Source organism: Nothobranchius furzeri, chromosome 2 (genome assembly GCF_043380555.1).
Source record: "Nothobranchius furzeri strain GRZ-AD chromosome 2, NfurGRZ-RIMD1, whole genome shotgun sequence".
NCBI classification, from domain to species: Eukaryota; Metazoa; Chordata; class Actinopteri; order Cyprinodontiformes; family Nothobranchiidae; genus Nothobranchius; species Nothobranchius furzeri.
In genome coordinates, this window is record NC_091742.1 from 29,110,300 (window position 1) to 29,137,601 (window position 27,302).

Genomic DNA, 27,302 nt, shown 5'->3' on the forward strand with positions numbered 1-27,302 from the left:
GGGATGATCATGTGGTTTCAGACTCGATCGGGCATTACTTCCCGATCTGGACTCAGATACAGGGTTCAAATTACAGGAGAGCTAAGGGAAACCCAGTTCTCCTGTAATGTTGTCGAGCTCCACTGAAGCCCTGAACTTACACACCCAGAGGGAGCCTGAAAAAGATCCTGTTTCTGCCTACAGTATAACACATAATTTATATGGACTCTCGGCATAGCGGGACTTGAGACAGAGAGCGGCAGTGCTCAGATTATTGACAGGCTCCAGGCAGCTGTGTCCTGCGCACGGCCACAGTACCATTCCCAAAGTGGCGACACCCAAAAAGTACATACTTAAACCAGGATAATTCATATTCTGTCCTAATTTCTGTCTTTTATTTGTGCCTGACGCGCTTTGCCGTTGCAGCGCTCATCACCCATGATCCGGTGACTCCGCGTCACTGGGGTGGCTGGGCAGCATAGTGCATACTCCGCTATTTTTGCGGTCAGTAGATCCATTTGATCTGCTTAGTTAAAAAGTAACTCGGGAGGTAAAAAATTAGGAAGTCAGGCAGCAGCTTTTCTTAAGGATTGAGAGGAGAGACAGGAAGAGCAGAGACAAACAAGACAGCTAAATAGGAAAATAAAAAACAAGAAAACAAAATTAAAAATTAAATGTAGGTAGATTTAACCCCCAGAGTTAGCAGAAATGTAAAGAAAAATGAAAATAACAAAACATGGTAGATATTACAGTCTGTCCAATGAGCAATGTGATTATTCAATGTAGGCTACGTCAGCCGGCTATGGATCACACAAGGAACTTTCCTTGAATGAAATGATCATTGCATTCAAGGGAAATCTGACAGAAATTGCTATAAAGAATTTGTCTTGAGTGAGGCCAATATAAACATAAAATGCTTATATTATTGCTGGTATGTTAGACTATATAGGGCTATCACTGGCGAGTACACCACTATCTGTATCTGTATAACAATCTAAATTATCTGTATACTGTAAATTATCTGTTACTCGGAGTGGGCGTGGCCTAACCCGGAAGTGGGTGTAGTTTAACCTGAAGTGGGTGTGGTTTACATCAAGACTTATTTCAAGTCTGATCAGAAGTTGCTATGTGTATTGTTTATTTGAAAATTATTTACAGAGCAGCCTCAGAGTTGAGATTAAATGTTTTTGATCACAATAGTAAAGGAACTATTACAGAACAAGTTTTTCAATAAAATCAGAACATTAATATTTAAGTGCATGAATTAAGAGAGAGAGAGAAGAAAAGATCTTTTCTATAGCGCCTCTCAAGATAAAAATCACGGGGCGCTTCACAAAAACAAAACATGTAAAATAGAAAAAAGAATTTAGAAAATGATTAAAATATATTTAAAATGAGCAAAAAATAGACGACTGTGGCTAAAAAATGTAAAGAAAGAGAGCGTGAATCAGAAAGAGGGAGTGGATCCTGAAGAAGAGGAGAGAGAGAGAGGGGGAAAAAACGACCAGAGAGGAGGCAGTGGCTGACGCAGCATGAGCCGTTTTCAGCTCTGTCTTGTCAAATGCACCACGTACGTTACGAAAAAAGTAACTTTAAAAAGAAGCAAACTGAAGAAAACATAGGGAATACTGAAGAAACGTGCACAGAGAGATCCGTTACTGTCTGTGTGTGTGCGTGGATGGACCGGACGCGGACTGAGCTGTGAGCTCCCCCTGCAGAGTTTTGCGTGTAGGGAGGGGCGGGCGCTCTATTTGACTGGCCAATCACAGAGCATGAAGACAGTCAGTTACCCAATGAGGATTTTCCTTCAGCACGATTACAGATAGTTACGAGTTTTAATCGTTTCATGCTCGTACTCGTCAAAAATGCTTTATCCGTACCGGATACTCGTTTCAGCTCATCCCTAGCTATCACCATTGCTAATCTGATAACACGATGCAGAGTGGAAAGCATTTAATCGTAGGTCTATACACTGAGCCGGAGCAGTATGAGGATGTGTTGTTTGTGTGAGACAGGGCATGACAGAGGAAGACTTGTAGCAGTAAATACTTACTGTAATCACTGCGAGTGTATCCCTACGTATGCCAGGGGCAGGGCTGTAATTAGGTGTGTTTAAATGAATGCAGTAACTTGTGACATTACTAATTCTGTTAAATTATAATTACACAAAAATGCATTCTGTTTGTTTAGTTCCATATCTGGCTAAGAGTTTTAAACCGCTGGTCTGTCTGAAAATGTGTGCTCCTCTCCAATATTTTTTCTTCTGTGGTTTGGTTTCCTTTAACCAAACTGCAGTGAACTTCCATTTGCTTCTGTGATTGTTTTTTTTTTTTAGATTTTTGAAAGGCATAGTGGTTTTCATCTTCTTGTTTTGTATCCAGATATGTAGAGGTATTCATGAATTTGTGTTGTACATGTAAAGTTCTGTGCACAGCCAGGAACCGAACCACTTTTGCTTCTGTGATTATGGGAGAGGCTGTTAATGGGCACAACATGGCGGCTTTCCTGCATTTCTATATGTGTCCAGTCCTAAATTGAGGTTGTTCTGTGAAGTGGACACAGAGTTTCAATAATCTAAACCAGGACAATACAGATGAGCAGCGGTTATTAGTAAAAACAATTAACTTTGGGGGAAAAAACCTTCACCTTGAAAACTGATTCAAACAACAAGTCAATGCAGTTTAAAGTTTGCAAAATCACCTCTTAAGAATTTTCCAGAAACAATCATTTTAAAAGCTGATCTAAACCAGCTGTAAAAGAAAGCATAGATAAATGGATTCAGCATGGAATTTGACAGCGTTAGCCAGTTAAGTGTTTCGATCACAGGCACCGAAACTGAACTTTTGATAAAAGAAAGAAAAGTAATGCAAAGAAAGAAAGGGGTCCAAAAAAAGAGAAAAACTCCCAGAACTGTAGCCAGAGTTTTTGTTGCCTTTCTTTCCATCTTGCTGGCAGTTACTCCACACTTCATCCTAGTTTGGATGATTTGTGCCTGTTTCTGTGCAACTAGGAAAATCTTCAGGTAGATACAAAGCATTATGACGACTGGGAGGTAAAACGACAATATTGGTCCAACTATGTTTGCCACGAGTTCATCAATAAAACATGTTTCCTCACATTGTTCACTGCTTAGTTTAGGAAATGTCCCTCCAACTCCAACAAGAGCAGAAACCCCCCAGCTAAAAGAAGTCATGATGAATACAACACGGCGGTTGATTTTAAATGTATATGTTAGTGGCTGACACACGGCATAATATCTGTCAATAGAAATACAACACAGATGCAGGATAGAGCATGTGCTGAGTAATATATCAAAGCTGCCTCTGACTTTACAAAACAACCCTTCATGATGCATACATGAGCTGAGAGAGAATGCCATGCTGAAAGGAAACACTAGAATCCCTACAAGCAGGTCAGCCACAGCCAGAGACAGAATGAGGGAGTTAGTAGGGGTGTGGAGCTGTTTGAAGTAAAACACAGAGATTATTACAAGGAGATTCCCGCACACTGTGACAAGAGACAAAAGTGTAAGGAAACCATACAACATTACACATACAGCAGAAGGTGTTGTGGTTAGTTTGTAACTGAAATTATTTATCTCATAGCAGGGATGTAAGGCAGCCACAGCGTCAGTCCTGTTGACTGTTACTCCTGTCTCCATGATGACCTGAAATCAAAAACTGTTTATCACACAAAGACTATACAGACAGTTAATTTAAGATCATTTTCCATTAAACACGACATTATTATCAGTATGAATGAACACTCACAGCAAGCAAGCGTAGGTGGTTCTGCACCTTTCTAGCCATTGCACACTTCTTTTAAGACCCACACAACACCCACTTTTGCACCGTCATGATTTCTATCCTATAAGAATTTGGAACTACAGAGTGGGCCGTTTATATGGATACACCTTATTAAAAAGGGAGTGGTTGGTGCTATTAATGTCCTGTTTGTGGCACATTAGTATATGTGAGGGGGCAAACTTTTCAAGATGGGTGGTGATCCTGGTGGCCATTTTGAAGTTGGCAATCATGGACTCAACTTTTGTCTCTTCAATAGGAAGAGGGTCATGTGACATATCAAACTCATTGAGAATTTCACAATAAAATCAATGGTGTGCTTGGTATTAATTTAGCTTTATTCATTCCTGAGTTATTCAAGGACTGAGCATGCACTGACGGCCGATCACCGGACACACGGCAGCGCTTGAAGCAGATGGTAGCTAGTTAATCAACTTCCACAAACAATTAAGATGCATTTTTGTCTATTTTACTCACTGACAATGCAAAAATAAAATAAAATAAAATAAATAAAGCTGATATATATAACACACTCAATCTGGAGATAAGTGGAGAAAATTTAGAAAGTTTCCAAACATATACTGAAGAGGTTTTTGAGTTTTTTGTCATGGGACCGAAGAAGGCAGCAGCAGCTGAGACGGAAACACCTGGGACCAAGAGGAGCCGTCCCCAGGACTCACCTGAGGCCTCATCTCCCCGTAAGGATGTCATAGATTTACTACAGTCCATAGATAAACGGCTTCTGGGATTTGAGGGGCGACTGCATCTGCTAGAGGTGCTTCACAAGGAGTTCCAGGACCCCCGAACATCTTTGGAGTTTAACGAGGAGCAGGTGGAGCGGCTCGCGGCCGAGAACACGTCTCTGCGGGAATCGGTTTCTTCCTTGACTGCAGGATTAGATCGGATCTCCCAGGACAACTAAGTTCTAAAGGAGACGGGTCTGGATCTCTAATCACGCAGCATGAGAGACAACCTGGTGTTTGCAGGCCTTCCAGAGAAGGCCGGAGGAGAAGTGGAAGATTGCGAACAATCAATAAAAAACTTTCTCCACACCCACATGAAGATACCCGAGGAAACGGAAAGCATTAACGATCAGTTTCCTAAAGAAATTCTGGATCGCCGCCGAATTCTCTTCCCGCTGCGTAAGAAGTTCATCCAGGATGGGAAGCGGGCTGTGATCTCGGTAGATAAACTGTTTGTTGACGGTAAGATCTACAAAGAACGAGGAAAAATAGACTGGCTTTATTAGACAACATCAAGTACAACTTTATTATTATTAACAGCACTCACTGGGTTTGAACATGTCAGGATTTATAGTTGCTAGATCCGTTTAGAAATGTTCACCTGTTCCCTCACCACCTCACACCCACAAAACTTTTTCTTTTCTTTCTTCTTTTTTCCTTTTCTTAACCTTTATAATTCCTTTCTTTCCCTTTTTTATCTGCATCTGGATCTTTACATCTGCATGGCACAATTAGCTTCTTTTTTTTCTCTTTCCACACTGCAGCACACAACGTGCGCACGCGCACACACACACACACACACACACACACACACACACACACACACATAGACTCCATACGCACAGTCACACAGATAAGTTGCCTAAGACGTTTCATTGCACAATCAAAACACTGTTGGGCTTGTCTTGTTATTGTTATTATTATTACTTTTATTATTATTATTATCATTATTATTATTATTATTATTATTATTATATTTATTATTATTTATTTATGCTTTATCATTACCAGCATTAATATCTTTATATTAATATTGTAAAAACATATTTTTTGCTAATATTTTTTATTAATGTTGCAAATAATAATAATGATTATAATAATACTCATTATTTACTCTCTATTATTTACTATAAGATTAATGTATGTGTTTAAATACTTATTTTATCTCATACACATGAAGGCGTCATATTATAGCTACTCACACACACATCTATGGGTGCACTAAGGTTTGTCTCATGGAACGTACATGGAACTGGCTCCAGAGAGAAGAGATTAGAATTTTTTAATCAGTTAAAAAGAGTGCAAGCAGACATAATATTATTACAAGAGACTCAGATCTGCCACATCTGCAGATGAACTTAAAACACATGAGTTTCCCAGCATGTTCTCTGCCTGCTATAACTCTAGGCAAAGAGGTGTAGCTATTTTAATACTCAAAAACATCAATTTCACAGTATTGGACACAATTTCAGATCCAGAGGGTAGATTTATAATGTTAAAAATATCTATACAGAGCCAAAAGCTTATGTATCGTCAGCATATACTGTCCAAATATTGATGACCCTTCATTCTTTTGTAATTTTTTCTCTGTACTCTCCGAACAGTTGGACTGTCCACTTATACTTGGAGGTGATTTAAATTTCTGGATCAACACTTTAACAGACAGGCTTAGTACAGCTGGGACTCAGCGCAATTGGCAATCCACTAACATAGTTAAACAGTACATGAGTGATTATGGGCTTTGTGATGCATGGTGATCTCTTCATCCTAACCGTAGAGTATACTTTTTTCTCACACGTCCATCACTCTCATTCATGTTCGGATTATTTTCTAGTCAGTAGTTCATTGTTGGCTGACATTTCAGACACTGAGATACACCCCATAGTTGTAAGTGACCACGCTTCAGTTTCTTTAACTCTGGTAAACAAGAAGACAATCCCACCAAACAAAAACTGGAGGCCCACCAAACAAAGACTGGAGGTTTAATACATCACTGCAGAAAGACGAAGGTTTTGTTGAAGTTTTTAAAAAGGAGTGGGCTTTATATTTAGAATATATGTAATGACCTGCCTGGAACATCAGCATCTGTTCTCTGGGAGGCAGGAAAGACAGTTACAGAGGTAAAATAATATCTTTCTCATCACATAAGAAAAAAACAGAATACAAACGTATTCAGGAGTTAGAAGAAATCATTAAGTCTTTAGAGGCATCCACAGAAGAAGAGTTACTGAGCCAATTACGTAAAGCTAAATTAGAACTTCTTGGAATTATTGACAAAAAGACACAATTTTTAGCACAAAGACTACGAATAGAAAACTTTGAACATAGCAAAAAATTAGGTAATTTTTTACTCAGCCAGTTAAAAATTAATAAAGAGAAAACTACCATATCTGCTGTTAAAGACCCAACCGGGAATATAGTTAATGACCCTGAAAGAATAAACAACACTTTCAGAGACATTTTCCAAACTTTGTACTCACCACAGATAAACCCATCAGATAATGAGATCAATGAGTTCCTTGACAGGATAACACTTCCTAAATTATCAGACAGCCAAGTTACAGTCCTGGACTCGCCACTAACATCAGCTGAGCTCCAGGAAGCCCTTAAATCCATGCCTAATAGGAAGGCTCCAGGTCCAGACGGGTTTCCAGCAGAGTTCTACAAATAATTCTGGATCATTCTGGCTCCAATATTTTTCAGAATGATGAGGGAAATCGAAGAGAGCTGCAGATTACAGCCAAACATGAATTCAGCCAATATTAGTCTCTTGTTAAAAACAGGCAAAGACCCAGCATTTCCTACCAGCTATCGCCCAATTTCTCTTATTAATGTTGATCTCAAAATAATTTGTAAAGCCCTGGCAAAAAGATTAGAGAAGGTAACCCCCTTCATAATACAACCTGACCAAACTGGTTTCATCAAGGGTAGACAGTCCACAAACTCGCGTAGATTACTTAATGTGATAGACTTCTCTTACAGTAGAAACATTGAAACTAGTATATTATCTCTAGATGCAGAAAAGGCTTTTGGTAGAGTTAACTGGAAGTTATTATTTGCAACTTTACATAAATATAGTTTTGGGAACTTCTTCATAAACTGGCTACAAAAATTATACAGTTCGCCAACTGCACATGTCAGGACGAACGACCAAATATCAGCTAGCTTCTGTCTTCAGAGGGGGACCAGGCAGGGATGCCCACTCTCCCCCTCACTGTTTGCTATCGTTATCAAACCACTAGCGGCAGCAATTAGGCAAACAATAGATATTAAAGGGATAGAGTATAAGGAAATAGAACATAAGATCAGTCTTAATGCAGTTGATGTTTTACTCTTTCTCCAGAATTCTCAATCCTCTCTCTCCCATTCAATAGAACTGATAAACACTTTTTCAAGAGTTTCAGATTACTCTATAAACTGGTTAAAATCCACAGTTCTACCAATTAATTTCTCTTTAGTCAGTTTATTTAATACACGATTGGAGTCAGGGAATATCACATACCTGGGAATTAATGTCTCTCCCAAGTTAGCAGATCTAACCAAACTAAACTACATCCCACTTTTAAAGAAAGTGGAAGATGATCTTGCAAGATGGAAATCCTTACCAATATCACTCATGGGGAAGAGTTGCTACAATTAAAATGATGGTCTTACCCAGAATAAATTACTTATTTTTGATGATCCCAAACAAACCACCAGCTGACTGGTTTAAATCTCTGGACTCCTCAATTACTAAATTCCTTTGGCAGGATAAACCTCCACGAATTGGCTTAAAAACGCTTCAGAAGACCAAAGACAGAGGAGGACTGGATTTACCCAACTTTTATTATTATTTCTTAGCCAACAGGCTGAAATATATACCAAGATGGTTGCAAGATAGCCCATGAGATGAGTCTGGTTAGATATAGAACAGACACTTTGCAATACGATAGAGCTTTCAGACTAACCATTTATTAGCTCAAGCATAAGAAAACATGAAAGCTTCAAAAGTATTAGTATCAGCACCTCTCTGACAGCATGGTGGGAGTATCTAAAAATGACAGCGTCTTCACTAATACCATGCAGATGCACACCTATCTGGAATAATCCTGATATTTTGTAAAATAACCAAATGATGAACCTTCCGGACTGGAAAAATAAAGGGATCCCATACCTGGAATATATATATGAAGGATTGGACTTCATCCCATTTAATCGGATAGTCTCCCAATTTGGAATGGATTCCCAATTAGGAATAGATAAGAATAGCTTTTTAGAATATCACCTAATTAAATCTGTAGTCAAACAAAAATTTAAGCTCAATAAAATAGAATTACAAACACCAACAAGGGTATTTGACTTTTATAATCTCAAACCCCCCAAACTACTGTCTAAAGCAGGGGTGCCCAATCCTGGTCCTCGAGGGCTGGTATCCAGCTTGTTTTAGTTTTTATTCTGCTTCAACACACCTGATTTCAATCAGCAGGTGATTAACAGGCTTCTGCAGAGCCTGATGAGATGCTGCACAGGTGATTCAACCAGTTAATCAAGTGTGTTGGAGCAGAAAAACCACAAAACCTGCTGGATACCGGCCCTCCAGGATCAGGATTGGGCACCCCTGGTCTAAAGTTTATAAGATACTGTCCAAAATAGACGATAAAATTGCAATCCCCATTGAAAAATGGGAGGTGGATCTATCAGTCAGCTTTGACCAGAAATTCTGGTCCCAAACTTGTTTAAAAACTTTTAAAATGATCAGACACTCCAATTTACAATTAATTCAGTACAAAATTCTACACAGAGTACACTATACAGGTCATCGGATGTTCAAGATGGGGTTTGTGTCGTCTGACACCGCATCGCTAAGAAAACTATCCTCTTGAATTGGAAAAATAGAGATACTCTTTGCATCAACCAGTATAGAAATATTTTGTTAGATCATATTACACTTGATATAGCCTCTCCTTCCACTTCAAATCAATCTCTTGGGGCTCCTTTGATCGGTTCCATCACATAGCGATGATAGGGGACCATTGATATTGTCCTGCGGGATGATGTGGGTGAGGTTGTGGAGGGTCTGAGTTTGGAGTATCCGGATGTTCCCTGGAGGTGGGTTCACTGGGGGTGTCTGGGACTGGGGGGCTGTTGCCACCCTCTGGAGGTGCTTGGGTTGCCTCGGGGGTGGACTGCTGGCGGTTGTGAGTGGGGCCCCTTGGAGGTCTTGGCGGTGGCCATGGGTCGCTGCCTGGCAGCTGCATTGCCCCTGGGCGGGTCTGGGTGGGGGCTTGGGGGCTCGGGGTGTGGGGATGGCTGGCCTCGTGTGGGGATCTAGGCGGGGCCTTGAGGGTCAGGTCCTGACATATATGCTGCCAGGAATAAGGCAGGAACATGCAGCAGTGCCTGGCCCGGGTTCAGGGGCCTCGTGTAGACCTTGGCTCCTCTGCTGTCCCATCACAGGGGAGGGGGAGGTCCAGGAGGGGGAGGACCAAACCTTACTGGATGTCCTATGTTTTATATATTCTGGAAGTTGTGCAAATGCAGGGATGGGCGTAGATTTTCTGCTGGGGTGGGGCTGGTTTGATGCCCTCAGACTCCGTGAGGCTCTGCAATGCTGCTGCTTTGGGCCCTGGCAGGATGGGCTGGGGTCTCCATGCCCTGGGTTGCATTTTGACAACAGAGGTGCCTATTGGGGCCAGTGGGGGAGCTGGCTCCCTGGAGGGCTAAGCCCAACCAGCCATTCCTCCCTATCCCCGCATATATTTTTCCTCCTGCTCCCTCACATCATCACACAAACATGCACATAGGACCTTGGGGGGTGGACAAGTCAGGGAGTGCGGGTATGGACCCCATTTTTGCATTCCTGTGGCAACCTGCCCACCAATTTTATTTGCACCTTAAACACTTCCACCAACAACATTCCACGCAAACACACACTTAGAGCCTTGGGAGTGAGCACATTCAACGGCAGTTGGCAGGGGGATTTTTCAGCCTCATGTTTATGTTTATGTATTTAGCAGACGCTTTTATCCAAAGCGACTTACAATTTATAACCTATAGGGCATGTTGTGATCCGTGGGGGAAACCGGAGTACCCGGAGGAAACCCACGCATGCATAAGGAGAACACACAACTCCACGCAGAAAGGCCGCAGCCGAGTTTCGAACCTGCAACCTTCATGCTGCGAGGCAACATTGCTAACCACTGCACCACCATGCAGCCTCATCCCGAGTGCCGGTGCCCACTTATAATTTTAACCTGCACTTAGACACCGAGGGCTGTGGGTGCAAGTGGGGTGATGCGGTGGCATCAGCTGGCATAGGCCAGACAATGCCCGCACTGCCCTCTCACCACAGCCATGGAATACACCTCATCAAAACACACTAACACTATATTGGAGCAGGCAGAGGGAGACTAGGGGTCTTAGCACACCTCTGTTGTTGCTTGGCTTCCTGGGGCTGGAGGCTAGGAGGGAGATCTGGCCATCTGGTTGGAGTCTGGGGTGGTGGTTTGCTGTGCTCAGTGTTGGGCGGGGGAGCCTGCTCATCAGCACCCCAGCAGAAAGGGTCAAACTCTGGTTACCGGTGATGGTTGTACCCAATGTGCAGCAGTGCTGCAGTACCGGGACCAGAGTTAATAGGGTGTGTACGGGGAGCATGAGTGCGTGTCTAGCTTGCATTTTTGTAAGTCTTGGGTTGTATGTGCATGTGTGAGCATGAGGGAGGGAGTGTGTGAGTGTGTTTGTATATGACTGTGTATGTCAGGTGGGGGCCTTTGACTCCTTCCTTCTCCTGGAACTTCTTTTGATGATATAGATCTTCGTCCCCCCTCCCCCTGCCACACCTGGTGTGGGGGGTTGTGCCTTGGTCTGCCTGAGTGTTCGTGGCAACCGGGTCTTGGGGTTTAAGATTTTTGGCATCTGTCTGATCAATCCCGGTGTCTGCCTGGTGGGGTCTGGGTCCCTGGGCTCTGCTGGGTCCCCGGCGGGGGTGGTCGTCCCTGGGTCCCGGGCTCGGCCAGCTAGGGGGTGGGAGGCTGCGGGCGGGCCTGTGGGCTTGCCGCTGATATCTCCAGGGACTCTGCCGGCTGCTGGTTGTGGCCCCCCGGGGCGATCCTCTGTGCCTCTCGAGGGGGGCGGGGGCCTTTCTGGTTGCAGTCTCCTTGGGGTTCCTGTGTTCTGGGGCAGCGCCTGTACCTCTGGGACTTGGAGCTCCCCCCGTCTCCTATGCATCTTTGGGGTGCAGATCTGTGGTCCCTCACACTCTCTGTTGGACGCTCCTACAGAGAAACCTTACATAAGCAAGCGCGTGTACACACACACAGGTGCTCACATGGTGCTCTCAAAAGTATGGGCTTGGGCACGTTAAACACAGGTCTTGAGTCTATGGTGGGCACTTAATGCACTGTGATTTATTATCGTGTGATTCTTCAGTTAAACAATGTTGATTATATATTTCTTCATCAAGTTGACGCAGTGATAGCTAGATCTTGTTTTATTGTTGTTGTGTCCCTTTTTTTTTGTCTTTTTCTGCAGGTCTGGTTGCCCCTGGGTCCCGGGTCACTGGGTCCCAGGCTCGGCCGGCCAGGGGGTGGTAGGCTGAGGGCAGGCCTGTGGGCTTGCCGCTGATACCTCCCTGGACTCTGCCGGCTGCTGGTTGTGACCCCCCGGGGCGATCCTCTGTTCCTCTCGAGGGGCGTGGGGGCCTGTGTTCTGGGGCAGCGCCTGGATCTCTGGGACTTGGAGCTCCCTCCGTCTTCTACACATCTTTGGGGGGCAGATCTGTGGTCCCTCACACTCTTTATTGGACGCTTTTATAGAGAAACCTTACATAAACAAGCGCATGTACACACACAGGTGCTCACATGGTGCTCTCAAAAGTATGGTCTTGGGCACGTTCAACACAGGTCTTAAGGCTGTCGTTGCCACTAAATGCACTATTATTTATTATGTGATTGTTCAGTTAAACAATGCTGATTGTATATTTCTTCAAGTTGATGCAGTGATAGCTTGGTCCTGGTGTATTGTTGTGTGTCCCATTTTTCTTTCTCTTTTTTCTCTTTCTGCAGGTCTAGAAGCAGACTCTTGTTCATTATTGTTTATTTTTGTGGACCCCCCCCCCTCCCCCCCTCTCCCCACCATTTGTCTTTTCCTTTCTCTTTCACCTCTGACTCCGTGTCTGGTTGAAATTTCAAGCATTCAAAAACAATAATAAAATTTTAAGTATCAGGCGTGACATTAAAAGCAGACGCTTTGATGCTCCACCCGAGAGTAAATCTGTAAGGCTTGTTACCGGCATTCAGACATCAATTCTGTTTGCTTCACAGCCAGACAGGACACGGGGTGAAAAAAAAAAATGAAATGATCATTGCGTTCTAGGGAAATCTGACAAAAATGACTATAAAGCATTTGTCTTGAGTGAGGCCAATATAAACATAACATGCTTATATTATATTATATTGCTGGTATAATAGACTATGTAGGGCTATCACCATTGCTAATTTGATGACACGATGCAGAGTGGAAAGCATTTAATTGTAGGTCTATACACTGAGCTGGAGCAGTATGAGGATGTGTTGTTTGTGTGAGACAGGGCATGACAGAGGAAGACTTGTAGCAGTAAATACTTACTGTAATCACTGCGAGTGTATCCCTACGTATGCCAGGGGCAGGGCTGTAATTAGGTGTGTTTAAATGAATGCAGTCACTTGTGACATTACTAATTTTGTTAAATTACAATTACACAAAAATACATTCTGTTTGTTTAGTTTCATATCTGGCTAAGAGTTTTAAACTGCTGGTCTGTCTGAAAATGTGTGCTCCTCTCCAATATTTTTTCTTCTGTGGTTTGGTTTCCTTTAACCAAACTGCAGTGAACTTCCATTTGCTTCTGTGATTGTTTTTTTTTTTTAGATTTTTGAAAGGCATAGTGGTTTTCGTCTTCTTGTTTTGTATCCAGATATGTAGAGGTATTCATGAATTTGTGTTGTACATGTAAAGTTCTGTGCACAGCCAGGAACCGAACCACTTTTGCTTCTGTGATTATGGGAGAGGCTGTTAATGGGCACAACATGGCGGCTTTCCTGCATTTCTATATGTGTCCAGTCCTAAATTGAGGTTGTTCTGTGAAGTGGACACAGAGTTTCAATAATCTAAACCAGGACAATACAGATGAGCAGCGGTTATTAGTAAAAACAATTAACTTTGGGGGAAAAAACCTTCACATTGAAAACTGATTCAAACAACAAGTCAATGCAGTTTAAAGTTTGCAAAATCACCTCTTAAGATTTTTCCAGAAACAATCATTTTAAAAGCTGATCTAAACCAGCTGTAAAAGAAAGCATAGATAAATGGATTCAGCATTGAATTTGACAGCGTTAGCCAGTTAAGTGTTTCGATCACAGGCACCGAAACTGAACTTTTGATAAAAGAAAGAAAAGTAATACAAAGAAAGAAAGGAGTCCAAAAAAAGAGAAAAACTCCCAAAACTATAGCCAGAGTTTTTGTTGCCTTTCTTTCCATCTTGCTGGCAGTTACTCCACACTTCATCCTAGTTTGGATGATTTGTGCCTGTTTCTGTGCAACTAGGAAAATCTTCAGGTAGATACAAAGCATTACGACGACTGGGAGGTAAAACGACAATATTGGTCCAACTATGTTTGCCATGAGTTCATCAATAAAACATGTTTCCTCACATTGTTCACTGCTTAGTTTAGGAATTGTCACTCCAAGTCCAACAAGAGCAGAAACCCCCCAGCTAAAAGAAGTCATGATGAATACAACACGGCGGTTGATTTTAAATGTATATGTTAGTGGCTGACACACGGCATAATATCTGTCAATAGAAATACAACACAGATGCAGGATAGAGCATGTGCTGAGCAATATATCAAAGCTGCCTCTGACTTTACAAAACAACCCTTCATGATGCATACATGAGCTGAGAGAGAATGCCATGCTGAAAGGAAACACTAGAATCCCTACAAGCAGGTCAGCCACAGCCAGAGACAGAATGAGGGAGTTAGTAGGGGTGTGGAGCTGTTTGAAGTAAAACACAGAGATTATTACAAGGAGATTCCCGCACACTGTGACAAGAGACAAAAGTGTAAGGAAACCATACAACATTACACATACAGCAGAAGGTGTTGTGGTTAGTTTGTAACTGACATTATTTATCTCATAGCAGGGATGTAAGGCAGCCACAGCGTCAGTCCTGTTGACTGTTACTCCTGTCTCCATGACCTGAAATCAAAAACTGTTTATTACACAAAGACTATACTGATGGTTAATTTAAGATCATTTTCCATTAAACACGACATTATTATCAGTATGAATGAACACTCACAGCAAGCAAGCGTAGGTGGTTCTGCACCTTTCTAGCCATTGCACACTTCTTTTAAGACCCACACAACACCCACTTTTGCACCGCCATGATTTCTATCCTATAAGAATTTGGAAGTACAGGGTGGGCCGTTTATATGGATACACCTTATTAAAATGGGAGTGGTTGGTGCTATTAATGTCCTGTTTGTGGCACATTAGTATATGTGAGGGGGCAAACTTTTCAAGATGGGTGGTGATCCCGGTGGCCATTTTGAAGTTGGCCATCTTGGTATCAACTTTTGTCTCTTCAATAGGAAGAGGGTCATGTGACATATCAAACTCATTGGAAATTTCACAAGAAAAACAATGGTGTGCTTTGTCTTAATTTAACTTTATTCATTCATGAGTTATTTACAAGTTTCTCTTTGTTCACAGCCATTGACATGTCAAAGAGGTTAACACGTGAGGAGCGGATCAGAGATAGAGGGCCTAAGTCTGTTTCCTTTCCCGTCGACTCAAGGGTCACTGGGAGAACAAAAAAAAATTGAATGCAAGTCAACAGGGCTAAAATAGCTATTTTCTAATCCACTTTGCCTTAGGCCCTGGATCACACATATGTTGTACTGCAATTTAAATGAAAAGTAATGATGGGTGTTTCATGGGTGTCGCATATGTAAAGTCACCACGTAATGTCCTCTCCCCTTGCATAGATGCTACTTACCAAATGGCCAGTTTTATGGTGGTTCTTTCCTCCCGTGGGAAGGATTTGAAGTTTCGCTGAACTTACGGAGAAAACAGATGGAAAATGGCTGTGTCTGTTTTGATGACGTCACTTTTGTGAAGCGCATTTGTATTCCTGGACTTATTGTCGGACAAAACCTAAAATAATGTTTCCCCTTGTTCAAAAATATGCACGTTCTTGGTCTCAAAATGCGTCTTTAAAATTCACGGACATCACATGTGAGATCCATGGACAGCGGAATTTGAAATTAGCGCATTTAGCCCCATTGACGTGCATTCATTATTTCGTTCTTCCAGGGACCCATGGTCAAGAAGTAGAAGGGCGTGACTTAGGCTGCGTTCGCACTGCAGGCCTTGTTGCTCAATTCCGATTTTTTTTTAGTAAAGCAGATTTTTTTTATTTTTGGCGTGGTTGTTCACCTATGACTGAAATGCAACATCAAACTCTCTCCAGTGTGAACACTTCATGGCCCCTTTGTGACCCGTATGCACAGAAGAAAAGAAGTCACTTACAGTGGATCCGAAACCAGGAGCGGCAGAGTTATGATGTCAAAGTTTTCACTGACGGTTTATACACAGGATCAGGATCACACCTGTCAATTCTTCCATTTTGTCCCACTTTTTAAATGAAATCAAAATGCCTTTTGTTTCTAATGACGTTCTTTCATGATAAAATTCAGTCTGGAGTTGAACTGGCATGATGTGTTACTATAGACTGAATCAATGACTCACATTTATGTTTGTTTACGTGTGACACTGTGCTCATAATTAATCTTTTAATGTTTTTCCATCACCATAAAGTGTAAATTACATAGTTGTTTACTTCTAAGTTTAGATTGGTGTAGCAGACCAGTGACAAGAAACTAAAGGAACACAGTTGCTATGAGACTTAATAAACAAAGAACGAAAAAAAAAGCATCCTCCAGAACCCATCTGTGACACTTGGGAATTTAAAAATGTATTTTATTAGCTTACAGAGAGATTTGATGTTAATTTATCTTGAGTCTAAAACATTAGTTCCACAATAAAAGCATTGCAGTCATAATCATGTCTCAGGGTAGGTACACCCTTCAATTAGAGGTGTTGATAAGGTTCTTGTCTCTGAGCTAATGCCCCTGAGCTCTTATCTTCAAACGCTCACATACTATGTAAACAAACATTTACACCCTCCCACCTAACACCTTTTCTACCTTTGGGCTTCTTGCTGTCAGGAAACAACATGTTTACACTACTTAATTCACAAAGATCAAACACAACCCTTTATTGAAGTTGAGGACAACATTATGTTTAAATGCCCAAAAACTGTCAATTATGACTCATTTTTATGTTATTATTATTATTATTATTATTATTGTATTGCTTCTGGTTTACCTAGCCACACATCACTAAACAAATCATCGATTTTACAATCAGATGTCTTTGTCTAACTCATCTATAATCATTTACTTTCTTGGACCACTTTTTAAAATTAATTCAACAACAAAAAAGCTGTTTAAAAATCAAACTGCAAAGTATACATAAACAGCATTGCTGGAAGATTTGACTGAAAAGGGCAGAAAAAAAGAGTCATCTTACATTTTCTGCCCTATTTACAAACCATAATTGCTTACCATAATGCATCCGTAGACTCCAAGCATACAGCACAATTTCAAAAGGAGGAGATGGTAAATTAAAAATAAAGTAATAATAAAATTCTTCTTTTAGAACCATAACAAAGATGCAAACATTTCGGTGAAATGATAAATTCCAGCAAGAATGAGGAAGCCATGTGGGTGTTTCCGGACGAGCAGCATTACTACTTGATAAGGTTCTGTCTTCATTACATACAGTACAACCTTGTTACTTTCCATAAGAATAAGACTGCACAACCAGTTGTCATGAGGGCTGCTCTAGACAGAGACTTCTTAGTCTTAGGTGAACACTTCAGAACTTGGTCTAACTGTAAAGATAAATTACATTAACTTTTTTCTTTTTTAACTATCTGTTTTTATAAAGTTCCAGAATCCATCTCAGTGACAAATTCCCTCTCTGTTGTCTTCACTCAGGCCCTGTCCACACGTAGCTGGGGATCTGCCAAAACGTAGATATTTTTCTACGTTTTGGCCTGTCATCCACACGAAAACGGAGTTTTTTCACACGAAAACGGATCTTTTTAAAAACCCCGGCCAAAGTGAAGATCTGCGTTTTCTCCGTTTTGGGTGTCTGCGTGTGGACGGACAAAACCGGAGTTTTAACGTCCGCAACGTCACTTTCCGCGACAAAAAAATGCTGACATCACGTGTGCGACCTGTGTTTACACTAGCCGACAGCATGGATGCCCTCAGAGCTGCGCTCGCTTTATCAATTGTCCAAGCGCTTTTTGCTTGTTTGTTTTTGCAAGCGGAATTACTGCTCCTTGCGGAAGACCACAGACGAAGGACGAGGTTAAGAACGGGGGAAGTACTGCCGCCTACAGGTCTGGCATGTCCTTAACAACGTATTTATCCGGGTACGTGTGGACAGAGTTTTTTTTTTTAAACGAGGTGGTGTGGATGCAAGTTTTTGGAGGGGCGGATATTTTTTTTTAAAACCGGCTATGTGTGGACTAGGCCTCAGTCTGCTGAGTATACATTCATATGATGCAGATCCGGCCATTGCACAGACCCACTCCTTAACCTCTGGATCTTCTGCTGCTTTCCAGTGTTTTAAAATGACTCGACAGGCTGTTGTTAATTCCACTGAGATGCTTGAAAAATTACATTTGTTTACATTAGGCAACTGAGATTTATCTCCTAATAAACACATTTCTGGGTTAAAAGGGATGTCCGTTCCACACCACTTACCGGTACTTAGGATCTTGACAATCCGAGTCCAGAAACATCTAATAGGAACACATTCCCAGATACAATGCATAAACGTCCCAATATTTCTTTTGCATTTCCAACATGAATCGTCGTCTACTAGCTTCATTCTAAACAGTGTAGATGGTGTAAAATAGTATCTGTGTAGTACATTATATTGCGTGAGTTTACTCCTTGCCTCTCTTACGTGCTTACCACAATGGACAACAATTGTTTTCCATTTATCATTATCAATAATTATGCCAAGGTCTTTCTGCCAGATCATTTTTAACTGGTTGGAGTCATCACTAAGGAGAGAGTTTTTAGTTCTATAACACTGTGAGGCTTTTTGTGTACTAGCTGGAAGTTTCATATACTCAGTTACTGTATTGTTTTTAACATAATGTGGCTGCGAGGTAACACAACTTGCCTGGTGAGTTTTTAATGCATTCAGTTGTGCTTTTAATGCAAAAAAAAGGTTATTGGTCACTACACTTCAGAATCAGAATAAGCTTTATTTCCAGCGACCCAGAGCATAGGAACTTGACTCCGCAAACACAACTTGACCAAGGTTAAACACACACACATGTAGACAAGACAGGTACAGGCAGTCCACGAGAGCAGCCAGAACAGCGGTCATTTCATTAGATGAAAAGGGTGTTAATGAGGATAATTGGGGTAAGATAAAAAAAAAAAAGGCATAGCAGAGTTAGTCCCAGCGGGGAGTAGCTCTATTATACAAAAAACTCCTCAACATAGAAGCACGAACATCACAGTTACAAAACATCAGACTCCGATAGGGAGTCGGGGGGGGGGATCCTGAATCCTCCAATGGGAGCTGCCAGTGTACGGCGCGCACAGCTGCAGTCAAACAGGTGGGAGGGAGAGATGAGGGCCAGAGAGCGCATTGAGTTTCCTGCAGGTTGATGACCTCGAAGCAGAAGCCACAATCTGAAGGCAGAGGGGGAAGGTCGGGTCTCAGCATCTGTCAGCATTCCTCCTTTCGTGGGGGTGTGTTGATAGCAGCTTTTGGAGGCTGCCTTGGCGTCAGATAAGGATAAACAAGACTTTGTTTAGGGCAGACAGAGATAAGTTTTCCTCTCTGCCTTGGAGTCTATTAAGTGATCATTCATGTCCACCAGTGAAGCCAATTTTACGTTCTAAATATCCCCACACCGTCCGGCGACCCTCTCCAAGATGACATCCATCTTGCGCACTAACACAGGCAACGCCGCGGGGACGTTGTCCAGCTTACGGTTCACCTCGAGCAACGTCCCAGTCTGTGAGGTCATCGCACGGGCGGCACATTCCGTGGGTGCGGGTCGCACTCCAATCGCTCCCGTCTTCCCAAATTTCCAGAAAACCAGATATCCTCCCACTCCAATCAGAAGAAATCCAGTGATCATCAGGCAGAATATCCACAAATCTTCCACGTCCTCGATGGACAACTGAGAGAGGCACACGATTCGCCAGATCTCCCAAGCATCGAATGCATATCCCGCTGCGAATGTCCCTTGAGGACAGGTGGGAGCCCCCTTCTCCGTTCTCATCGTAGAAAAAAATCTTATCAATCGCGTTGAATGACCAGTTAATTAAGTCCATTTTCCAAAAAGAAGTAGTGATTTTCAGGAGAAATGCAGAGAAGTGCTCTGTAGGCAGACAGGACAGAGAACCTTGGAAAAAAGCAGATAAGGGAGCTGAAGCAAAAAGCGTCTGTACTCTCTGAGAGCCGGATAAGAAGCTAACAAGCACAACACAGGACACAAAAAGCTACAGTTCCGCTCCTTTGTTTGAAGTCTGGCATGTTTCACATCATGGGCGTCGCACCCATGGGGGATGTGGGGGATTCAACACACACACTTTTCTTATTGGGAGCACCCACACTTTTCCAGTCGTTTTGCTCACCTCCACACCAGTCTGGTTTCTCGCACTCACTCTGTTTGCCTCATCTCCTTCTTCCCCTCCCTCTCCTGTTTCTCCTTAAACCCGACATCGGCATTCGGGTTTTAAGGAGAAACAGGAGAGGAAGGGAAGAGCTCGACTGAATTCATAGTTTTACATCTTGACATTAGCTCTATAAAGTCTGAGTTTGATAAAATGAAGAACAACAATTTTCAGAGATTTAGAACAGGCGCGGCGCCCGGTTTTCATTTTTGGGTGGGCCACGGTAATTTTGGACGGACCTTAAAGGGGCATTATGGAAGTTTGACGGCCAAAACATGTATAGAAATAATATATGTCTTCTTCATACATTCTCCTGTAATGCCCTGGTCACGTAGAATGAGCCCTGGCATTTTTACTGTGATTGTCTCTTTAGGCCTGTAAAATCAAAAATAAGATTTTGCTCGGGTCGAGCAGGCAGGCTTCCCCGGGTCTTCCAGAGGCAGCGTAATGCGCGATGATGTCATGCGCATTCACACTCAGGCATATGCCCGCAGTGTTTGTTTACTAGCTATAGCTTAGCGGCAGAGCGAGAGGTGGTTTGGTAGCATGGATTCAGCAAAGAACAAGAAGAGAGCTGCTTCAAGCACCAGCGGAACTCCAGCCCAGACCCCAAACAAGACAAAGAAACCAAGAAGAGTGTATTCCAGCGCAGGAAAACGGGCAAAACTCGAGTGTGATTGCAGAAGGCAACGAACGAGGATAAATATAGGTCCAGCATTTGAGAAATGGAAAATGCTGAGAGAGTCTCTCAGTATGAAGACAGACCCGCAACTGGCATCATTTTTGCTGGAAAGGTAAGGAATTATTACTAAACACGTGTGGGGAAAGGGCTGTGGATGCTTTCAAAGTAAGATGGGGGGGTTCCGTATATCATAACATTTATAGGCTGCTTGTCTAGCGTCTACACATCCACGGAGCTCTGCAACAGGGGGCGTGCTTAGCAAAAAATAAAAGACGTATTGCTTATATTATATCACAGTACACGATAAGATAATCACTTTTATGGATTTCTGACAAATCATACATAATTTCTGAAAAGGGAAAACTCCGGAAAGATACTTTAAGTCTGAACAAGAAGGAGCTCCATTGTCTTAAATTATAGCAGAACTCTGCAGCGAGAATCCTGACACACACTGATAGATCTTACATATCCCACATCCTAAAAGAACTTCACTGGCTGCCTGTGTCTTTTAGGTTTAAGTTCAAGATTCTGGTTTTCAGAGCCCTGCATGGACAAGCTCCCTCTCACATCAGAGATCTGATCAAACCCTAAACCCCTGCATGGGCTCTGAGGTGTAGGGATCTTAATTTGCTTAGAGTTCCTCTCACTTACTTTTGCACTAGAGGTGACCGTTCCTTCAAAGCAGTAGCTCCTAGGCTCTGGAATGATCTACCCACTGCCCCTCATGTAATTGACTCTGCCAACAAGTTCAAGAGTGAACTTAACACTCATTTGTTCAGGCGTTTGTCTGTTTTTTTGGGGGGGTTTTTTGTGGGTAGTCATGTTTTCTGTGTGGTCTTGGCCTTTTATGATGTTTTTAGGTATTGTTTTTATTAATTGTTTTTATTCTACATGGGTCCTGTGTGCACATATGTGGACATTGGCTCCTTGCACTTTTAAAATTTTATCATCTTCACCTTAATTTATATTTAATTTTAATATTTGTACTTTTGTTTCCGTTAATGAGAGTAGACTACTTTGTAATAGTTAGATGCATTTTTTTCTTTTAAGTCACATCAAATACAGGTTCGGGTCTCAGGAGGTAAATTTTTTACAATGTTGTGAAACACTTTGTGGCGTATGCCTGTGAAAGGTGCTATACAAATAAGGCATACTTACTTAATGTGTGTCACTTATCTTTGCTTGTCATCTAGAATCTTCTGGCACTGATCCAAAACTAGCAACAGCCAGGAAAGTCACCGAACGGGAATGAGAAATTGACTTTCTATTTAGAAAATGGACTGCAGTGCCCAAATTTGACAACAAAAGGAATTTCCTTTTTCATTCATACATACTACACCTTTGAATATAGGCCGATACAGGTGGCAAGAGTCTGTTGATTGCAGGATCTCTGGTGTGCCTGACAGACTTGCCAAATCTGACTAAATCATGACACATATTCTGTGACAATGTGTAGCATTGGGTTTTTGTTTTGTAGTCGTTGTCCGTGTGTTTCTATGATGGTTGGTTAACGAGATAACAGAGGACCAATGTCCCAAAACTTTGACCGCGAATATCTCCGGAACGGAAGCTCACAGCGACTCACAACCAGCTCCGTCGAAATAATTCTGGGCTTCTGAACACTCCAGAAGTGTCCGCGAGTTTCTATGACTTTCCATTCCAGAGATACAGGCAATTAAATGAAAAAATGGGCGTATCTCAGCACCGGAAGTGCGTAGAACAAAATGGATGCCACCGTTGGAATGCCTGACATCGACCTTGGGGGGTAGGCATTGTCCGTTTGTTTCTACCAGCTTCCTATCAAGAGATAATCTCACTTGAAATGTTGTAATTTTTAAAAATTTTAATTTATATAAATTAAATGCATTTAAAATGGTATAAAAGGAGAAAAACTCATATTACTCTGTCAGTTTTAGTTGGAGAGCCAAGACGAATACATCATTGTGACCGGCTAGTTCTAAACTACAGCTTTACGTTGAGTTTACATCGATGGAAGCTACCGACTTCATTTGAGTGGCAGAGGAGAACACCTCATCAATCCAAGAGCCTTTTTCAAGGCTTGGGCATGATCCCGAGGCCTCCCTAAGAGAGGAAGACCTCATCATCCACATTTTCCCCACTACCCACCCTACCCTGGAGGACCTGCAGTTGAAGTACGACTTCGACGGAGGCCTTGTGGAGGTCAGCAAGTTGGCCGTTCTATCAACCAGGGTCAACTATTTGTTTTTGAGTGGCAATGGCACTGGCAGGACCAGTGGCCATGCATTGAAAAACATGTAAGACCTCATCGTTTCATTTCGAGAGACCAAATCCTCTGGACCAGGACCCAGGGAGTCATGTTGAGGTACATGGATGAGGGTTGGCAGATCTCGATTGCCCTTGTGCCAGACATAGATGACATGCCAACTTTTTCTGTGCCAGGGAGTGAGAAGCCTGCCATGACCCAGGCCTTGAAGGCTATTGGAGAAAGGTTCTCACAGAAGCTCAAGGCGTTGCCCAGGGAGGAGAGGGTTAGAGCATCTGTGCAAAAGAATAATCTCTCTGACATCAAGAAATTTTTGGTCTGTCCAGCAGACCAGAGTTTCATTTTGGGACTTCTGGATGATTCCATTGATGACGTACCTCCACGTCCAGGGTACAAGTGGATGAGGTACATCATCCAACTGGGACAAAAAGATCCTAATCCGGTGTGGTTTGGGTGACACATCACAGATCCAGACCACATTGTTGCAGCGTCCTTCCATGTGGCATGCTCCATTAGCTCAACTGACCAGTCGGTAGATCTCATGTGGTCACGTCATGGGATGATTAATCGTGTCACCAGTACTAATGGAAGCATGTTCACCAACATGACCATCAGGGAGTCTGCCAACTTCCAGAGCAATCTGGATCACAAACGGATAGATGTGTCCAGAAACATCTGGAGCATCTTTCAGCCAGAAACCGTGGAGATGATGCCCAGCCTCAATTTCGTTCAACTGAATTGTGATGGACAGTACCGGCGCTTGTCTCCATTCTATCGGCACCCGGTCAGCGGTGCCATTGCTACCTGCGGTGCTCTTCATAAAGAATATAATAAATCATTGTTGAAGAGGGCAGCAGACTACATAAGCCATTACAGTGACCTGGCGTCCAAAGCAGACCAGCAACTGGTTGCCAGGATTGAGGGAGTCCTTTTCCTTGAAGGCGGGGACATACCAATGGTGCTGCGTGCGCAAAGGTTTATCAACGTCCCATAACTGATGGACCTGCTGAAAAATGAGGCAATGCTGCTCCCATTTCAATCCATCGAACAAGAAGGCTTACACACTGTGGTGACAGCTGTCACTCAACACCTTTGCAGCACGCTCAACTCGCTGTTCTTGGAGGCACGTCTCAGCGGGGGCTACGACAACACTTGGAGGGCCTACCAGCACGAAATAGCCCTGGAAGAATTTTTCCACAGCTGACCAGGTGCAAGTGTCTCCATCCCATACAGCGTAAGTCTGGGTACCTCATCCACCCATGTAGACAGTCGGACCAAGGAACGTGGGTTCCTCGCCCTCGCCCCTTGGTCTTTTTTTTGTGCAGCAGTCTTAACATTGGTGAAGGTGTTGCTCCTCCTCCACTGAGAATCTGGAACACAAACCAGACTTACCAAGACAGGGTAAACAAGTTGTTCCAGATGTCTTCAGTGTGGGAGGCAAACGACTCTGTCTTGGGCATGGAAGTGGTCAAGGTTTTGCTGAAGGACATATATGGACAGGGGCACAATGTGTCATGGGAAAAGTTGAAGGGTGAAGAGGAGAAAGTCAGTCAAGAATTCCCTGGAGTACTCTGCCTTGGCAAAGAAAATAAGTCGATCACATCACCTTCTTCAGGTTCCCCATGGTGATGCACAGGGTGCAGGAGCTGCTCCAGGCAAAAGAAAGAGACCTGACCCATCTGCTGACTCTGGGATTGGCAAGTCTTGGACTCAAATTCTTCCCTGCTATCCACTACCGTGACTTCCGTGGGGGGAAAGGGTCACATGGGTGTTTGATTATTACACCGAAATCAGAGCTGAGGGTGCTCCCATATCTTCAGCCACCAAAGCTAACGTCCTGTCATGACAGATCCTGCAGGAGCTGTTGGACAGAGACTTCACAGGTCAGGGACATGTTGAAAGGTACCAGGAATGGGGCATACCGTGACTCACCACTCCAGAGGTTCCCGCCTGAACTGGACTTTTGTGTAAATATTTTTACATATTAGTCATACTGGTGATCAAATTTAAATGTGGTCTATGGCACACAGTGTTGCAAAAACAATGTTCCAAAGAGAAATTTTAGACACAGATGGTAGTGATGGCGAGATGAAACCTCGTGATGCACTGAAGCTTTCCATCCAGTTGGTTGGCTCATCTACTGCGCCATCAAGTGGACAATACAAGTAGAACAGGCACAATGTTTTTAAAGATGTGATGTGAACCTTTAAAGGGAAACTTTGCAACTTTTTCATATTTTTAAATCGTTTTCTTGAGCCAGTAAGTGCTAAAATGACCCTTTACAGGGTTAACGAAAGGCCACCCAGCCCTTCAGCCACCCAGCAACTTCAGACAGGCAGGTCATATATCTGGCTCTGCAGTGGGGGGTTCTCCGTGAATGAATTAATACCGGAACATTTTCAGTGAATAATTCAGGAAGACGGTTGCAACATGGAGTTTTTAAAACAGTTTCCAGTCCAAACCAGAAGAATTAACAGTATGAAAGGTTTCACTAACAGTTTATCCACAAGATCAGGATTACGTCACAACTCAGCCACTCCTGGTTTCGGCTCCACTGAGTGTGACTTCTTGTCTTCTGTGCATGCGGGTCGCTTTGGGGCCGCGTTCACACTGGAGAGAGTGAACAGCCACACACAAAAAATCAGATTTACTCAAAAAATCGGAATTGAGCATCAAGGCCTGCAGTGTGAACATAGCCTAAGGAAGGTTGGGAGATGTTTCAGATGTTGGATTAAGGCATTGTTTGCCAAAACTTTCGAGCCACAGGTGTGTCTCACACAGGACATTATTGAACCACGTAGGACAATGTCCTCGCGAGCTTCAGATTTGTAACTGTTTAACAGTGGATATTGTAGTGACCTCCTTTACAAGTCATACATACTTTTATTGTGACAATAATCTGTTGAAATAATTTGAATAAAGAACCACCAATATGATTTTCTGAAAAATTAAAAAAGGAGGAATAAACAGTCCGTCTGCTTAGAAAATAAACCTACAGAATTTATCAGGAAATTATTAGAGCTCATCATATAATTATAGTGCCTCAATCTAAATGGCTAGGTTATCCAAAGTTATCTCTGTAGTTATGCTGCTATAGCCTGACATCAGTTTCACACTGGAAGCATCAGCGGCGCGAAATGGCTGTGGACTGGTTTACTCGCAAACTTCAAAGCTGTCCTTTTCACACCAGGAGTCTTGGCAGCGATACAGCTTTCTCGCTGTGCTCGTCTCTGGACTTGCAAAATCACAAAATCTCTCAAGACTTCAGGTCACAGTTTGTTTATGCAATCCACCATTAAACCAAAAAGAAGGAAATTGCGTTTGATATCGCTGTTTGATGTCATATATGATAATGATCCTCTCCACTGCCAGGAATAAAGCTATGAAAACTCACCGCTACACTTCTGGAATGATGCTGGGAGAAAATAAGCCGTTGGGTCACAGGTAAGCTTCAAATATATGAAATTGCATTGCTGCAGTACTTTTATTTTGAAAATTAGCAGGGATTTTACACTAAAACGGTTTCTTTAGCAGCACAGCGTTCTGCTTCTGAGGCGTGCCTGGAAATTGCTGCATCATATAATGGACTGGGACAGCACAAGGATCATAAACACAGAACAACAGAAATATAAAAGATAGATTAAGGAAGCTAAGGAAATAAGGAGACGTGGATACTCAACCATGAACAGAGAGGATGGGGTCTACACAGTTGATCGTGCATGGGACTGTGTCATCAGTGAGGAGAGTGCGGGCAGCAGAGGGTGACACCATCCTCTTCTGTCCGCTGATAAACAGAGAAAGAAGTGACGTCGCCAGTAGTGGCTAGCTCTGATGAAAACCGCAACAGTGGTCGAAACTGTCAGCAAGGTAAAAATAAACTTTCCTTTGTTAAAAAAGAGCCTAAAAATGCAATCAGAAGAAACAGAAGGAATATACAAAATTCACGCAACCAAGAAATGTTGTAGATTTTCTAATCTAATGTGATGTATTCATTTAGCGACTTAAGTTAAACAGGTTCCACAGAGTATTAGAAAGTTTTAAAAATGGCAT

The 27,302-nt window shown here is 42.6% G+C and overlaps 2 protein-coding genes across 2 annotated transcripts; both read right to left on the reverse strand.

Annotated features, from left to right (window-relative positions):
• Nucleotides 1-2,650: 2,650 nt before the first annotated feature.
• Nucleotides 2,651-3,640, reverse strand: LOC129165396 (trace amine-associated receptor 1-like). Its single transcript, XM_054748529.2, has one exon. The coding sequence runs from the start codon at nucleotides 3,638-3,640 to the stop codon at nucleotides 2,651-2,653; it is 990 nt and encodes a 329-aa protein (XP_054604504.1).
• Nucleotides 3,641-13,747: 10,107 nt separating this feature from the next.
• On the reverse strand, nucleotides 13,748-14,737 carry LOC129165397 (trace amine-associated receptor 1-like). Its single transcript, XM_054748531.2, has one exon. It carries the CDS (start codon nucleotides 14,735-14,737, stop codon nucleotides 13,748-13,750), a length of 990 nt encoding a protein of 329 aa, XP_054604506.1.
• Nucleotides 14,738-27,302: the final 12,565 nt, after the last annotated feature.

Bases quoted from the DNA above. Each gene is read 5' to 3' on its own strand.
- LOC129165396 (XM_054748529.2), bottom strand. From the start codon at position 3,640: ATGGAGACAGGAGTAACAGTCAACAGGACTGACGCTGTGGCTGCCTTA.
- LOC129165397 (XM_054748531.2), bottom strand. From the start codon at position 14,737: ATGGAGACAGGAGTAACAGTCAACAGGACTGACGCTGTGGCTGCCTTA.